Here is a 17,681-nt window from a genome sequence, read left to right as displayed (position 1 = left end):
CCTTCCCCTCTCTCTCTCTCTCTCTCTCTCCCCTCCCCCCCTTCCCCTCTCTCTCTCTCTCCCCCTCCCCCCCCTTCCCCTCTCTCTCTCTCTCTCCCCTCCCCCCCTTCCCCTCTCTCTCTCTCTCTCTCTCTCCCCTCCCCCCTTCCCCTCTCTCTCTCTCTCCCCTCCCCCCTTCCCCTCTCTCTCTCTCTCTCCCAGCAGAAATAGTTAATAAAAACACCATTTCAGGATGTTTGCTTTCTAATGGGAGAAACGGGTCAGCGCCCATCTTGCATTTCCATCCATGCTTCACTGTGGGAGTCGAGCTTTCCTGGTTTCAGTTGGATTGGCTGACATCCAGAATGGACTAAAAAAAAATAGTTGTTTACACTCGGGCAGGAATAGCAAAAAAAACCAAGAATAATAATTGGATTGTGAGGGATGTAATGGACGGTGATGATGTCATTCTGCTGAGGCCAGTCACTTAATAGGAGATGGTAGAAATAAGTAGCTAATGGGAGAGGAGGGGGCCATTCGGCCCCCCCTAGCCTGCTCAGCCATTCGGTGAGATAGCACGGCTGATCTGTACCTTGGGTCCAAACTGTGAGACGGGAGCTGAACATTTAATCCAAGAAGGAGGATGAACAGAAACAACGATAGTGACGACTCTTTCTCACTGATAGGTGGGGAAATGGAAACTGATTTTTGTGAATGTAATAGTGGACATGTTGCCAATTTCATCAGGGCCTGACTCTGATCTGATGTGGATTAAAGTGAAGCACTTGACATAGTCCAGGAAATCCTATTTTCAGCCACGGATTTGAAAAGCTTAAGAGCTTTCTAATTGTGTTTTTTTTTCTGAAGTAGAGTAAGGAAACTGAGCTGTTTGCAAATTGGTGCCTTTCAAATCAAATGTGAAACCAAGCGTTCCGAATCTGTCAACTTGTGTCGGGGGTGTGGGGTGGGGCGGGGCGGGGGGGGGGGAAATAAATTGTCAGTAAATTAAACTCTTACAATAGTCTTCCCAAAGCACAATGCTAAAGTTCAAAGTTTATTTATTAGTCACAAGTAGGCTTACATTAACACTGCAATGAAGTTACTGTGAAAATCCCCTAGTCGCCACAGTCTGGCACCTGTTTGGGTACACCTGAGGAAGAATTTAGCATGGCCAATGCACCTAAGCAGCAAGTCTTCCGGACTGTGGGAGGAAACCTGTGGGAGGAAACCCACGCAGACACGGGGAGAATGTGCAGACTCCACTCGGACAGTAACCCAAGTTGGGATTTGAACCGGAGTCCCTGGCGCTGAGAGGCAGCAGCGCTAACCACTGTGCTACTGTAACACTAAAAGCAGTCTGGGTACTCTCTTGGTGCCTGTCCTCTTGCCCCAAGGGGTTTTAGTATCCTCTTGGTGCATATATTTGACCAAAGATGTGGTCTGTGCTGGCTTCTCCCTGTAGCACGAGTGACAATGGGCAACACCGTGTCAGCAGTGTAGATTGGTTAGGACACAATCTGTCTGGGACCCCTGCCTGTGCCCTCTCATTGTACCGCTATTTGGGTGCTTTAATATTGACTGTGAATGTAGCACCGTTCCAAACATCGCGTCTTGCGTAAAAGCAAAATACTGCAGATGCAGCAAATCTGACATAAAACCAAATGCTGGAAATACTCAGCTGGCCTGGCAGTATCTGTGGAGGGGGAGAGAGAGAAGGAGCTGATGTTTCAAGGTGTCTCTAACGCTGTAGCAATGCCACTCCATGTTCACTCTCCCATTCTCTTTCTCCTTTTTGGGGGCTTCATCAGTGATGTTAGATCCACACTCTGCCTGGTACCCAGGGAAAACCCCGGCGACGATGAACATGGCTACCGTAATGAGGGTGATGGAGGCCCACTCATTCTGTCAGTGGAAAGGTGCCCGGTGTAGGGTCTATTTTCTTCTGCAGAATAAACTTAAGCACAGCTGGTTCGCAGTGGAAACTTCTTTATTAAACGTCCTTTTATAATTCGGAATTTACAGACAGTGAAATAAGGATCACTTAAGAGAAAGCAGCAAAAGCCAGCCAGCATTGTGCTGGTCAAAAAAAACATAGTCTGAATCGAACTAACTTAAACATCGTTCTGCGTCTACAATATAACTGAAGACATTGTGTTATTAAAGAGCTGGTTACAAGCAGTCTCTCGCTGCATAAATAATTGGCATCTGTGGCCTGTGAAAGCTTCTGTTGACCTTCCATTGTACTTTCAGAGAATGTAGCCAAGTTTCTAAGGCTGGACCCAGAATTCCAAGCTGATGTGGCCAAATTAGCTTAAAGCGTAGCACAATTCATTACATTAGGCAGAGGTCCCTTTAAAAATGAAGCATCTTAACTGGGCGAACCATAGTTGAATCCCACACCTGGTTACGGTGAAGCATGTGAACAAGTGTGTGAGCTTTAATGTCATCGTCTGTGCTGCTTTTTCACTTTGTGATGATCAGTCCTAACCCCACACAGCTGCCCCCTATCATTACAAGCTGCTATGTTGCGATTCCACTTTCATTTGACTTTGTAATTGAATTCTTCCCAAAGGTTGTATCTCTACCACTTTACTCCTGCACTGCCCCACGTGTCTGATCTTATTTTTGCCCTTTCTCAGTTACACACCCTCTGGGAATTCTAAACGGGATCTGTGAACAGTCGGCCTATTGGCCTGTGACCCTTCTCCCCTGGTTGGCCACCAGTGGGCTGTCTTGGGGTAACATGTCTCCTGCGTAGGCAGTTGACAGAAGTGTAGGGTGAGATTGTGCGGCAAACTCTTTCCCCCTCCACCAGGAGAGGCTCCTACTTCCAGTCCCCTTGGGTGGCTCAGCACTGATTAGCAAATGGCCAGGCTCCAGGTTATTCCTCTGTGGCAGCATCACTGGGCTCAATCCATGAGCAAATCCAACTCTACAATCCACCAACTCACTTGCAACTGTTTGGGAGGAAAAGCCAGCGGAAAGATTTAATTGGCGCATCAATGTTTTAAACATGAAACTAGAAGCAGGAGGAGGCCATTCGGCCCCTCGACCCTGCTCCACCATTCATCTTGATCATGGCTGATCATTGAATTCAATATCCTGAGCTGCCCCCTTCCCCCATATCCCTTCATCCCCAAGAGCTATATCTAATTTCTTCTTGAAATCAGACATTTTGGCCTCAACTTGTCCTTCCTCTCAATGCTCATGGTTGCAAGGGGGGAGACCCTCCTTGTGCAATGTACAAATTACTTACAGGGGTAGGCCACTCGGTACCTCGAGCCTGCTCCACCATTCAGTAGGTTCATGGCTGATCTGATTGTAACCTCAAACCTCCCCCTGATTTTAACCTTTCACCCTCTGGCCTATCAATTATCTATCTAGCTCTGCCTCAAAAATATTGAAAGACTTTGAGGAAGAGAGCAAGACGCCCAACCCCCTTGAAAGCAAAAAAGTTCTCTCTCTTAAATGGGTGGCCTCTTAGAAAAATAATGACCCCCTCCCCCTTGTTCGAGATTGTTCCGTAAGAGGGAGCCAGCAGTCACGTGCTACTTTGCACTTGCAGCTTAAAGCAGGAAGCCAGCTGTGGCCTGGACCCCATGTGTAAGTCACTCGCAGCACTAAAATGAGCAGCTTTTAAGGGGTGATGCTCTTCACTTTGCAAGAGAACACATCCTAACTGCTCTCAAGCCCACCCCATCATAGAATGGGGAGGCAGCGGCCATTTGGCCCATCCAAGTCTGCACTGATTCTCTGACAGAGCATCCCACCTCTGCCCTATGCCTGTAATCCCCCTGACACTAAGGGTCAATTTAGCATGGCCAATCCACCTAACCCGCACACCTTTGGGGAGTGTGGGAGGAAACCCATGCAGACACGGAGAAAGTGTCAACTCTGCACAGACAGTCACCCAAGGCCGGAATTGAACCTGGGTCCCTGGCGCTGTGAGGCAGCAGTGCTAACCATTCTGCCACCGAGGAAAAGGGATTAGTAACAGTGAAGTTAGATCAGACTCCATCCTATCTTGCCCAGAATGAGGAGAAATAGAGGGGAAAACGGTATTGTGGTGAAGTCTTCACCTCCAACCCTGGCCAGTTTTGCGGGTCACAATAACCCCTCCATTCTGCTCCGTGTCTGTGTGTGGGGATGTGATGCTTTGTATTACAGTATGCTTTGGGGGGATTTGCTGGTGTGTATTCTATCACATTGTCAGTGAGGCTGGATTCGCTCTTGACACTGGATAAAGTGTGTACAAGGCGTGTGTGTCGCTAACAGTAACAGCTTCTTTTTGCTCACCTGCCCAGGTGCGTGTGATCCAGGGGAAGGAGCCGGCCCATTTGATGAGCCTGTTTGGAGGACAGCCAATGGTTGTTTATGGAGGAGGGACCTCCAGGGAAGGTGGCCAGACTGCGCCTGCAGACAACCGCTTGTTCCAAGTGCGGGCCAGTACCTCCGGATCCACCCGTGCAGTGGAGGTGAGTTGGGGCTGATGCAAGCTTTCTGTTTTGCCACCTTCACCAAGAGCCATCTTGAATCAAAGAAAATTACAGCACAGGAACAGGCCCTTCGGCCCTCCAAGCCTGCACCGATCATGCTGTCCGACTGAACTAAAACTCCCTACCCTTCCGGGGACCATATCCCTCTATTCCCATCCTATTCATGTACTTGTCAAGACGTCCCTTAAAAGTCACTACCGTATCCGCTTCCACTACCTCCCCCGGCAATGCGTTCCAGGCATCCACTGTGTTTAAAAAAATAAAATCTGCCTGGTACATCTTTAAACCTTGTCCCTCGCACCTTAAACCTCTGCCCCCTAGTAATTGACTCTTCCACCCTGGGAAAAAGCTTCTGACTATCCACTCTGTCCATACCTCTCATAATCTTGTAGACTTCTATCGGGTCTTCCCTCGACCTCTGTCGCTCCAGTGAGAACAAACCAAGTTTCTCCAACCTCTCCTCATAGCTAATGCCCTCCATACCAGGCAACATCTTGGTAAATCTTTTCTGTACCCTCTCCAAAGCCTCCACATCCTTCTGGTAGTGTGGCGACCAGAATTGAACACTATATTCCAAGTGCGGCCTAACATCCTTTTTATGAAGAATGAATAAATCCCATTAAAAGGCCAGAAGGAAGATCCTTATTTTTGGAGACCTTGGGGTGGTTTCCAGAGACTTTTTTATTCATTCGTGAGACATGGGCGTCGCTGGCTGGTCAGCATTTATTGCCCATCCCTAGTTGCCTTTGGAGGGCAGTTCCGAGTCGACCACGATGCTGTAGATCTGGAGTCGCATGTAAGCCAGACCAGGTAAGGATGGCAGATTTCCTTCCCTAAAGGACGAACCAGATGGGTTTCCCCAACAATTGACAATGGTTTCATGGTCATCAGATTCTTTAATTCCAGATATTTTTTGAAGACCTGCTGTGGTGGGATTTGAACCCGTTTGCCCAGAACGTTAGCTGAGTTTCTGGATTAATGGTCCAGCGATAATACCACTAGGCCATCGCCTGGGGAGGTTGTTGACTGTATCATATAACCAGAATTGTGAAGATTATTCAGATTATGGCGCAAATGATCCACATGTAAACCCTTCCCCGCAATGATCCTTGACTGCCTGCAGGAAGGGTGTGCTGCCAGCAGATGTCGCTGCTGCACTCATTTACAAAGCAGGTTGGAGGCAGTGACGCTGAGTACAGCAACTCCTGATGTGGGTTCGTGTCCCACTGCCCCCACCAACCCCAGCTCTCGTAGCCAAGCACCTCCAGGTTCTGATGAATGTTGCTGAGACTGTGGCCCCTCACGCTCTGATTCACACAGCTGCATTCCTCCCTCTCTTTGTATAGTTAATGTTACACAAATAGCTGGAACTCCCTCCCAGAATGCTGTGCCATTAATCCCTCCCACTCCTTGGGCCTTCTTACAAAGTTCAGTCGTGTACACAGGGAAATTTGTCCATTACTTCCCACTTTGCTGTGTTAATTTGTCAAACATATATGAAGCCCAAATGGGCTTTTCACTGCCATTCCGATTAAAGTCCTGCACAGCGGGAGTGGATCAGAGGAGTATCCCACTGTGCGAGCAACTCGGGTGAAAGGAGAACCGTTGATCTCCCCTCGTCCCTGGAACCAGAACGGGCCTGTGGCTCTCTGTGTGACAATGGCCAGAACAGGCCTGTGGTCACTGTTATAATTCAAGTCAGAAACTCCGAGTGTTTTATGAAGTCCGGCTGGATCAACAATTGGCTAGGGTAAACATGAGATGTTTCACTTTGGGTATGATTCAAGTGACCCACTTGGGAGCTTTTATCAAGTTTATTTAAAAATACAGTTTACATATTCTAACTTTTACCAATTACAAACAAGGGAAAAAACAACCATGATATTGTATAGACCTTAACAACTGTATGAAATGTTCCAACCAAACAAACCTCCTTAAAACATTCCCTTGCCATAGATTTAGCGCAGAAAATACGAATGCTCATAAGATGCTGGAACTTAGTCCTTTGGTTGGAGAATTGAAACAATGACTTCCTGGCCTTGTAACTTCCAGCAGCCCTCGAGGTAGAGATAATGTCACATCCGGCCTCTAGCTTTCAGCCTGTGAACCACTGCAAGAGACAGAATTCTCACTCCAGGAAGACCTGCTTCCAGTTAGCCAGTAGAATTTACAAACCCAGGGAGAGAGAGAAACATTGCTCCTCAGTCTGATGTCCAAACACCTTCTAAACTAAAACAGCAGCCAGCAGCCCAAAACTGACAATGAAAGAACTCCCGTTACCTGACCTGTCAATCATCCTTCCCCCTAACAATTGTAAAATCCCAGACACTGCATGAAGCCCAGAGTAAAAATAAACAAAACCCCATTTAAACCATTGAAGCAGCAATAAAAGGACTTGTAAGCAGATGCTCGAAATAAACCAAAGCTGCTTATAACTGCAGAGAACATGATTTTTTAAAAAACATTTCTTAGACACACAAGCATCACGTTATCCTGTTGGTGTGGCCGTATGGAATGGGCCGGTGGTTATCCCGTTGGTGGGGCTGTGTGGTATGGGCCTGTGGTTATCCCGTTGGTGGGGCTGTGTGGAATGGGCCTGTGGTTACCCTGTTGATGAGATCTGGTCATTATCCCATTGCTGCTTGTGGGAGCTTGCTGTGCACATTGTCTCATTGCCTCACTTCCTGTGTTACAGCAGTCACCGCACTGGAGGAAGTCTATGAATTGGCTGTAAAGTGCTTTTTGAGATGTCTGGTGGTTGTGCAGAGTGCTATATAAACGTGAATCTTCCTTTCTAAACCAATTTGTGTTCAGCCTGAGGTTTACAAGTGTTAAAATATGAAATGGGGATGTTAAATTTATGAATTCATTTGGAGAGGGTGACATCATGTGTCTGACATTATGGAATGTGCTGGAGTCCCTGGGTGTGTGGGGGGGGGGAGCAGACTTTCTGCTGGACCCGTTGACGCCGTTAACTCTCTCTCGTCCCCCCGCAGGTCGAAGCCGCCGCCTCCAACCTGAATTCAAACGATGTCTTTGTTCTGAAGACCCCTGGGTCTTCCTTCGTCTGGGTTGGCCAAGGAGCAAGTGACACCGAGAAACACGGGGCCCAGCAACTCCTCAGCATCCTGGGAGCCGATGCCTCCGAAATAGCTGAGGGCAGTGAACCAGGTAAGAACCATGAGTGACTATGGAACAGGCCACTCTGCCCCTCGAGCCTGCTTCACCATTTCAATAAGATCAATGGCTGGGCTGATTGTAACTCAACCCCACGTTCCTGCTGACCCCCAATAACCTTTCACCCCCCCCCCCCTTGTTCATCAAGAATCTATCTCACTCTGCCTTAGAAATATTCAAGCACTCTGATTCCACTGCCTTCTGAGCAAGAGCGTCCCAAAGACACTCGACCCTCTTGAGAGATTTCCTCATCTCTGCATTGAATGAGTTACTCTTTTTTTAAAAAAAACTCCGAGTACTAGACTGTCCAAGAGGAAACATCCTCACCACATCCACCCTGTCAATGAATCTTATTAAAGATTTTGATCGAACCGCTTTTAACACTCCAAAACTCGAGTGGATACAAACCTAATCTTCCCAACCTTTCCTTTCCTTGTGGCTTGTTACAGTCTTCACGTGAATCATCGAATCTCGACAGTGCAGAAATAAACCATTCGGCCCATCGAGCCTGCGCTGACAACAACCGCACCCAGGCCCTATCCCTGTAACCCCACATATTTGCCCTAGCTAGTCCCCCTGACACTAAGGGGCAATTTAGCACGGCCAATCAACTCAACCCCCACATCTTTGGACTGAGTGGAAACCGAAGCACCCGGAGGAAACCCTGACCGACAAACTCTACACATTCACCCAAAGACAGAATTGAACCCTGGCGCTGAGAGGCAGCAATACTAACCACCGTGTCACCCATGAATGAAAATGTTACATGAACCTTTCATAGTATTATCAGTGTGTGCAGTCTGTACATCTCCCCCACTCTTACCCTTTACTGTTTTGATGACAGATGAGTTCTGGGATATCTTGGGCGGAAAGGCAGATTACCGCACATCGCCAAGACTGAAGGACAAGATGGACGTGCATCCGCCTCGCCTCTTTGCATGCTCTAACAAGACTGGAAATTTCATTGTGAGTTTATCATCAGTTACTGCGCCTTTTCAGATTTGCAGGAATTGCTGGCCGCGTGTTGCAATGGTAAATATTTCCGTACGATAATATGGACATTGAATGTCATCAGGGTTCAGTCTAGAGATCTTGTCTGGACTCTGCTTTCCAAATGTAGAACTGAAGATGGAGCAATTGGACAAGTGGGTGTGTGTCAGGATCTCTCTGGATGTATCAGGTCATGAGACTTTGTTCATCTTGTAAAGTCAACCTGGTCACATATATCTGCTCATGATGCAACCAAGCCATTCTCCTGACAAAGGACTGAGTTTCAGGAGTCAAGGGAGGGAGAGAAAGAGGAGGAAGTTGTTTTAAAAAGAAATACATTCTAAGCTATTAAAGGAGGAAGACTCGATGGATGTGGGGGTGGAGTCAGAATGTGGCTGGCTTGGTTTGATTCACTGGCACAAGGTTACAGCCACATGCCACTTGATTTGCGTTTTGCCAAATCATCCTGATCTGAAACGGTGACATGAACAAAAGCTGTCCAACTGGAAGTGAAGAATATGCTGTGCTAGAATTTGGAAATTCCAACACGAGGGAAGGAAGGAACTGTGTGAAGCAATTTAATCCTAAAGTACATTCTTTCCGCAATGCAAGAATCTCAGCCAGGTAGTGAAGTGACTCCGAAAGAGAGACCGCTGGAAAATCTCAGCAGGTCTGGCAGCATCTATAAGGAGAGAAAAGAGCTGACGTTTCGAGTCCAGATGACCCTTGTGACTGCCCTGAAACTGTTGGTGCTATATGAAACAGTGTGAAATTATTGTTTTACGTCAGTAATATAATGGGTAGAACACATCAAGACTGTCCGTTAATAACATTTTCTTAAAAACAAAACAAAAGCACACCTCAACCTAGCATAATGACTTGGATTGTGTCTTTAACCATGTTGCAATATCACAAAGATTTCCCATCTTGTGGAACTGCTGTCTAGGCTCAGTGCAGCTCCCCCCTCCCCCGGCTCAGCGCCCCTTTAGATGAGCCTGTAGCTCCCTCAAGTCTGCCCTCTTCATCGACCCCAATTTAATTCCTCCATCGGTGGCACGGCTAGTCTCTTGAGTTTCCCCCTCTACCTCTCCCCTTCCTTGTGTAAGATGCTCTACGTGATTCAGCTTGGAGTGATTGGATCTTCTGTACCTGTTGGTTGTAAAAATCTGAAGGGAAATGACTTTGAGCACTGAAAAATCTGAGCCAGTTTTACATTAATTGGCACAGTGGTTAGCACTGCGGCCTCACGGCGCCAGGGACCTGAGTTCGATTCCTGGCTTGGGTCACTGTCTGTGCGGAGTGTACACATTCTCCCCGTGGGTTTCCTCTGGGTTCTCTGGTTTGCTCCCACAGTCTGAAAGACGTGCTGGTTAGGCGCATTGGCCGTGCTAAATTCTCCCTCGGTGTCCCTGAACAGGTGCCGAGTGTGGCAGCTAGGGGATTTTCACAGTAACTTCATTGCAGTGTTAATGTAAGCATACTTGTGACACTAATAAATAAGCTTAACCTCCCTTCGTGGCCTGTTTGGGAAAAGAATATCGTAATTGCTTCAGTCAAGGGATGCTGATGTCAGTGAGGTAGGATCAGAGCTTTATGGTGGACATATAACCTGGGGGTTTAGTCACTGAGTGTCCAAAGGAAATTCCGAAATGTTCCAATATCGTGCACCTTTCCAGTGAGTGTCAAAGATCCTGACATGTTCCTCACATGCCCCTCACGTGTTCCTCGCCTGTAATCTGACTGAACTGGGTTCTCTCAACAGATTGAAGAAGTGCCAGGTGAGCAGACCCAGGATGATCTTGCCACTGACGATGTCATGATTCTTGATACCTGGAACCAGGTGAGGTTACCAACTCGTTTAATAATTTAATATCTGCTCATATTTACAAGGAGGCTGCAACTCCGTCAGTTTTAAATTAGATTGTGGGTAGCAGCTGGCAAGACCAGCATTTATTACCCACCCATAATTGCCCTCGAGGTGGTGGTGAGCTGCTGCCTTGCAGTCCCTGAAGAGTAGGCTTTTGATCCAGTGATAATGAAGGAACGGCTATCCAATTTTCGATCCCGTGTGGCTTGGAGGGGAACTTGCAGGTGTTGTGTTTCCCGAGTATCTGCTGCTCTTTCCCTCCATAGTGGTAGAGGCTGTGGGTTTGGAAGATGCGGTCAGAGGAACCTTGGTGAGTTGCTGCAGTGCATCTTGTAGATGGTACCCACCGCTGCTGCTGTGCGCTGATGATGGAGGGTGCAGGGAGTGAGTGTTTAAGGTGGCAGATGTGGTGCTAGTCACATGGGCTGTTTTGTCCTGGGCGGTGTAGAGATTTGCACTCAATCCAACATGTGGAGAGATTCAATCGGACGCCTGACATGTGACCTGCCCCCTGGTGGGGACTCCACAGCATTTTCTATTAAATTTCATTGACTTTTTATATTCATTTGTGGGACATGGGCGTCGCTGGCTGGTTGACAGTGTATCTGTGTATTTATGGAGCAGTCGCATCATTCAACACACTCAAACACACCTTTTTTACTAATCTAGCAAAACAAATACATGTTGAGTCTAATTTTGACTTTGGGTATAGAATGAATGAGGGATATCAGATGTCTGGTGTACATCCATTCCTGTTGCAAATTCTTGTAATAAGTCCTCAGAGACAGAAGTCCCTTCACCAAAATCCCTTTATTTACAAGATCCAACTACACTATACAGAGTGCTCTCAACACGCTGTCCACATCCGGAGTGCCAGAGGAACTGACACGCCTGTTTAGTACAGAGCTTGGGGTTTCCTGATTGGACCATCAATTTGGCCCTTAATCAGGGATTTCTTTTGAATTTTCAGGACTCCTATTGAAGGCTCTTAATCAGGGAGTTCATATTCAAATAGGCCAACCTCAATTTCCTGATTAAAATAGTTACATTTCCATTGATCAGGGAGAGCTTGGTAAGATGTAAAACAGGGGAGATTGGATAACCTGTGATACAACGGCCTAAAGTCAAAGTGCCCCCCCCTTGTGGTCGAGCAATCATGTTCCTGTTGCAGTCGCAGGGTTCTTAACCAATGGTGGGGCTATATTGTACCGAGGCTGGAGATTAGCAAGTTATTGTCAGTACTGAGAAATGAGTGAGTGCTGCAAAATACTATTGGTCAGTTTATTCCTCGTCTCGTGAAGAGCAGTTTGAGAAGATTAAATGAATGTGCTTCTCTCTTGCGCCGAATCTTCAAGTTGAAATTTATTTGAGGTTTGTAGGTTATTGAATTCTGTCTCCAGAATGTGTCATTAGCCCAGAACGGTTGCAGAGTTCCAAGTTGCTGTGCATCCTTTGACTCCAGCTGATGGATTTTGGCCTTCTCCATTCTCTAGGTGTTTGTCTGGAAAGGAAATGAAGCACAAGAGGAGGAAAAAGCAGAGGCCCCCAAATCTGGTAAGAGCGAGACACCTGACTTGTTCATCTCGTATCTAATTAATTCTCCCGCAGTTTTTGCCCTTTGCCAATGATTTTGGGATGGTGGCGAGAGGAGGCCATTCACAGAATCGTTGCCATGCAGGAGGTGGCCATTTGGCCCGTCGATTTGGAGATCAAGTTGGGTGCCTTCCAGCTTGCTGTTGGCCTTTCCTTTCAACTGCTGACGTGATCAGGCGTTGGCTCTGCAATGGCAAATTGCGTTTCTCTGAGGAATTTATCACCTAATTTTCCCTCTTGTGAATTGTTGGGGGGGGGGGCGGTGCAGGGTTGAGGGGATTGTGGGGGTGTGGGTTAGGGAAGAGTGGTATAAGTGGTGGAGGAGGGAAATCAAAGCGGGCCTTAATTACAGAAATTTCTTGTATTTTCCTGCAGTGAATCCAGATATTTGAATAGATAATTATAGGTCTCTGTGTAATTACATAACTAATCCACTGATATTGGACTGAATCTGGTGTAATTTAACTTGGCAAGGGTAGCAATGAGGTCCATGTGATGCCTATTGTTGAAAGTTTTGTAGTTCTTGAATTTTTTTCTAATCCGAGTTCTCCTGAAGGAACATTATCGCACAAAGTAGGATTTGGGAGCCACGGACAAAGAGAACTGTGTGCACTACCGTGTCGCCCTGGAAGGAATGTGTCTACGTTCAAAAATAATATTCTAACTCCTCCCTCTGATTCAACAGAATCAATCCAGCATGTGCTGTGATATGGAGTCTCGCAGTTTGGAAAGTCCCCGGTGCCATGCCTGGCCACAACAGATAGCTGTGCTGGGAATTGCGTTGGTTACAAAGGGGAAGTGAGGGGATTTCCAATCCTGGTTGCAGTCCAGGCCGTCCCTTGCTGGAAGCGTTTGCACACATCGTGTGTACACATTGCGTGGAATGGGCATTGCTGCCTACACTTCCCATCCAAGCTGAGATGTAGGATGCTGCACGTATCAGAAGTGAAGATCTGTTAACAATTGCTACATTTCCCCTAAATCTCTGAGAGCAACAAGTCCAGAAACAGCTACCATTCATCAGCTTTAATGTGAGAACTCTCCAGTAACACGCAGTCTCATAGTGGCACCGTGATTAGCACTGCTGTCTCTCAGCGCCATGGACATGGGTTCGATTCCGGCCTTGGGTGACTGTGTGGACTCTGCACATTCTCCCAGTATCTGCGTGGGTTTCCACCCGGGTGCTCCACTTTCCTGCCACAGTTTGAAAGACTTGCTGGTGAGCTGCATTGGCCATGCTAAATTCTCCCTCGATGTACCCAAACAGGCGACTCGGGGATTTTCGCAGTAACTTCATTTCAGTGTTAATGTAAGCCTAGTTGTGATGCCAATAAATAAACTTGGAGATTAAATATTAATTTTTCTTTTTGTCTTCAATCTAGCCAAAGAGTACATTGAGACTGACCCTTCCAACAGGGATAAGAGGACTCCAATAGTGATCGTCAAGCAAGGCTTCGAGCCGCCCTCGTTCACTGGCTGGTTCCTGGGATGGGATTATGATTACTGGAGTGTTGACCCGTTCCAGAGGGCCATGGATGAACTTTCAGTCTCTTAAATCCCCGGGCGTGCTTCCCACTGATGTCTGCGCGCTTGGCCTCACTTCAAGGAGCTTTGAAGATGTTAAAGTCCTGCCAGCGATGGGCACTGACGCTTCACCCCCTGCAATATTTCTGTGCAATGTGTAGTGCAGGTGCCAGCGCACAGCCTATGATACCTTGTGCTTTCCAAAGCTTTCTATAATAAAGATTGACATTTTGAGAGCAGTATCTTGTTTCACTTTAGGAAGTTGAATTTAATGCCCAATTTTGACTCGCACTCATCCTGTCACAGAGCTCCTCTTGTTCGCTAAAGGAAAGAACTTACCTTTTCTTTTTGGGGGGGGTGTTCCTTTTTTAAAAAATTGCTTTGGGACATTCTAAAGTTTGTGTTGCAAATGCAGCTGCAAAATCGGCACAGCCCGATCCCACAATCTAATCCGATCATGATTTGGCCATCTCGCGCTCTCTCTGTGATGTCGATTGAAGGACGAATAGTGGCCAGGATACTGGGGAGACCTCCCTAGATCTTTAAATACTGCCCTGGCATTGTTGCTCTCAAGGGCAAATGGAACATTGGTTTAATGTCTCCGAATTTAGGGCAGCACGGTGGCACAGTGGTTAGCACTGCTGCCTCACAGTGCCAGGGGCTCGGGTTCGATTCCAGCCTCAGGTCACTGTCTGTGTGGATTGGCCATGCTGAAATGCCCCTTGGTGTCAGGGGGACTAGGTAGGGTAACTATGGGTTATGGGGATAGGGCCTGGATGGGATTGTGGTCAGTGCAGACTCGATTGGCCAAATGGCCGCCTTCTGCACTGTATGATTTATGATCTATAATCATGGAACCACAGAAGCTCGACAGTGCAGAAAGAGGCCATTCAGCCCATTGAGTCTGCACCAATTGTCCCAGGCCCACCCTGTCCCCATAACTCCATGCATTTAGCCCACTAATCCCCCTAACCTACCCCTTTTGGACACTAAGGGACAATATGGCATGGCTAATCCACCTAACCTGCACGTGTTTGGACTGTGGGAGGAAACTAGAGCACCCGGAGGAAACCCAAGGAGAACGTGCAAACTCGACACACGCACCTAATGCTGGAATTGAACCTGGATCCCTGGTCTGAGGCAGCAATGCTAACCATTGCCACCTCCCATTTGGAAGTATGGCAACTGTGATGGTGTCGCATTCAGTGCCTCAGGAAGTAAGTACACTGTTCAAGGTGCAGTGACACAGCCCTCTGTTTTCAAACTGGAGGCCTGTGACCAGCGGTGTGCCTCAGGGATCAGTGCTGGGTCCACTGTTATTTGTCATTTAATGATTTGGATGAGAATATAGGAGGCATGGTTAGTAAGTTTGCAGATGACACTAAGATTGTCATAGTGGACAGTGAAGAAAGTTATTTCCAATTGCAACGGGATCTTGATCAACTGGGCCAGTGGGCTGACGAATGGCAGATGGCGTTTAATTTAGACAAATGCGAGGTGATGCATTTTGGTAGATTGAACCAGGGCAGGACTTACTCAGTTAATGGTAGGGCGTTGGGGAGAGTTACTGAACAAAGAGATCTAGGGGTACGTGTTCATAGCTCCTTGAAAGTGGAGTCACAGGTGGACAGAGTAGTGAAGAAGGCATTCGGCATGCTTGGTTTCATCGGTCAGAACATTGAATACAGGAGTTGGAATGTCTTGTTGAAGTTGTACAAAACATTGGTAAGGCCACACTTGGAATACTGTGTGCAATTCTGGTCACCCTATTATAGAAAGGATATTATTATACTAGAAAGAGTGCAGAAAAGATTTACTAGGATGCTACCGGGACTTGATGGATTGAGTTATAAGGAGAGGCTGGATAGACTGGGACTTTTTTCTCTGGAGCGTAGGAGGCTGAGGGGTGATCTTATAGAGGTCTATAAAATAATGAGGGGCACAGATCAACTAAATGGTCAATATCTTTTCCCAAAGGTAGGAGAGTCTAAAACTAGAGGGCATAGGTTTAAGGTGAGAGGGGGAGAGATACAAAAGTGCCCAGGGGGGCAAATTTTTCAGAGGGTGGTGAGTGTCTGGAACAAGCTGCCAGAGGTAGTAGTAGAGGCGGGTACAATTTTGTCTTTTAAAAAGCATTTAGACAGTTACATGGGTACGATGGATATAGAGGAATATGGGTCAAATGCGGGCAATTGGGATTAGCTTAGGGGTTTTTTAAAAAATGGGCGGCTTGGGCCAAAGGGCCTGTTTCCATGCTGTAGACCTCTGACTCTAAGTGAATGCTGGGTGGGGAGAGTAGTGTTTGAAATAACAGGTTATTTATTTAATTAGCTACCCTCCAATCTGCAGTGACTGTTCCAGAGTCTATAGAATCCTGGAAGATGACCACCAATGCATCCACTATTTCTGGAGCCACTTCATTAAGTACTCTGGGATGTAGATTATCAGGCCCTGGGGATTTATTCGCCTTCAATCCCATCAACTTTCCCAGCATTATTTCTCGACCAATATTGATTTCCCTCGGTTCTTCCCTCTCACTAAATCTTGCATTCTCCAAGTTCTGGCATCTGATTTGTGTCCTCTTTTGTGAAGACAGAACCAAAGTATGTATTCAGTTGCTCGGCCATTTCTTTGTCCCTATTATACATTCCCCCGTTTCTGTCTGTAGGGGATCTACATTTGTCTTCACCAACCTCTTTCTCCTCTTATATCTGATAGAAACTCTTGGTCAGTTCCCTGCAAACTTACTTTCGTACTGTATTTTCCCCTACTTAATCAATCCCTTGGTCTTTCTTCGCTGAATTCTAAACTGCTCCAAATCCTCAGGCCTATTACTTTTCTTGGCCTTTCTTCGAGAAGGAAATCATTCAGCCCATAGAGTCTGCACTGACTCTCAAAGAGCATCTTACCCAGGCATTGGGGGCGGTGGGTGGGGGGGTGGTGCTGTTGAGCAAGTGACCAAGTCAAAAAGGAGCAATATTTGGCCGGATAATAATGAAGTTACAGATCTCCGTCATGACAGCTGCAGCCTCTGAAACTCTGCCAATGAATTGTGTTGTAGAGATTCCCTCTTGTGGATTCATTGTGTGGGGAGATTGGTCAAAAAGTGCCAATTAAACCACCTGAGCTTTTCCCCACCCCACCCCTCACCCCGGTTGGCTCAGCAAGGTAAATTGACACCAGTCCGTTTCAGTTTGGGAAGAGCCTGTCTCTCCAGCCTGTGCTGAGTTAGCTGATGTGAGCCAGGATTGCGTTACACTTGGCCTCCACATCGACAGCCATACCCCAGCTGTGCAGTCAGGGCAAGATATATTTTGGCTCCAATGTTTAAATCGCTTGTTGATACTGGCACAAAGAATACCCACTGAAGGGGGAGCGGGGTTGAGGTATCTGGACCCCGAGAGTGAATAGGGTCAATTTTTAATTGCTGATGGGAGTGGTGGGGGGGGGGGGGGGGAACCCTCCCACCAGCACCCTTCCTATTTTTGGCTGGTGAGCAGCTCAAAACCATTGAGCCACCGGGTGTTGATGGTGATTCAGCAGGTCAGCGCCAAGCACGTTGCCTCACTGCAGCTCTTCCGATCTATGAATGTAGCACAATGGTTAGCACTGCTGCCTCCTAGCACCAGGGACTCGGATTCAATTCCAGCCTTGGGTGAGTCTGTTATTCTCCCCATGTCTGCGTGAGTTTCCTTCTGGGTGCTGTGGATTCCTTCCACACTCCAAAAGAGGTGCAGGTTGGTTGGATTGGCTGTGCTAAATTGAGCCCGAGTGTCCAAAGACGTGGAAATTAGGGGGATTAGCCATGGGAAATGTCTGGGGTTACAGGGATAGGGTGGGGGAGAGGGCCTGGGTAAGGTACTCTGTCAGAGAGTAGGTGCAGACTCGATGGGTCGAATGGCCTCTTCTGCACTGTAGGGATTCTAAGAAACTGACTGTCTCAACTTCAACTAACAGGTGGAGCAGGTTTTAGTTATTTGGGGGAGGGGGGGTGGGGGCTTGTGTGTGGGAAGTGCCGGGTGCCTGAATAAAGTGATCCTAGTGGCCAGGAAACT

The 17,681-nt window shown here is 47.3% G+C and overlaps 1 protein-coding gene across 2 annotated transcripts in view; it reads left to right on the top strand.

Moving 5' to 3' along the window:
• LOC144502459 (gelsolin-like) overlaps window positions 1-13,860 on the top strand; it is a 73,273-nt gene extending 59,413 nt beyond the window's left edge. For both annotated transcript variants that reach the window (XM_078226389.1, XM_078226388.1), the window contains 6 exons: window positions 4,284-4,454; window positions 7,472-7,646; window positions 8,497-8,618; window positions 10,405-10,482; window positions 12,003-12,063; window positions 13,485-13,860. In XM_078226389.1, coding sequence (XP_078082515.1) covers window positions 4,284-4,454; window positions 7,472-7,646; window positions 8,497-8,618; window positions 10,405-10,482; window positions 12,003-12,063; window positions 13,485-13,657 — 780 coding nt within the window. In that variant the 3' untranslated portion in view covers window positions 13,658-13,860. The remainder of the gene's footprint in view (window positions 1-4,283; window positions 4,455-7,471; window positions 7,647-8,496; window positions 8,619-10,404; window positions 10,483-12,002; window positions 12,064-13,484) is intronic.
• The last annotated feature ends 3,821 nt before the right edge of the window (window positions 13,861-17,681 follow it).

Source organism: Mustelus asterias, chromosome 13 (genome assembly GCF_964213995.1).
Source record: "Mustelus asterias chromosome 13, sMusAst1.hap1.1, whole genome shotgun sequence".
In the NCBI taxonomy this organism is placed as follows: domain Eukaryota; kingdom Metazoa; phylum Chordata; class Chondrichthyes; order Carcharhiniformes; family Triakidae; genus Mustelus; species Mustelus asterias.
The sequence above is the reverse complement of the archived record's forward strand: the minus strand, read 5'-3'. Positions and strand labels throughout refer to the sequence as shown.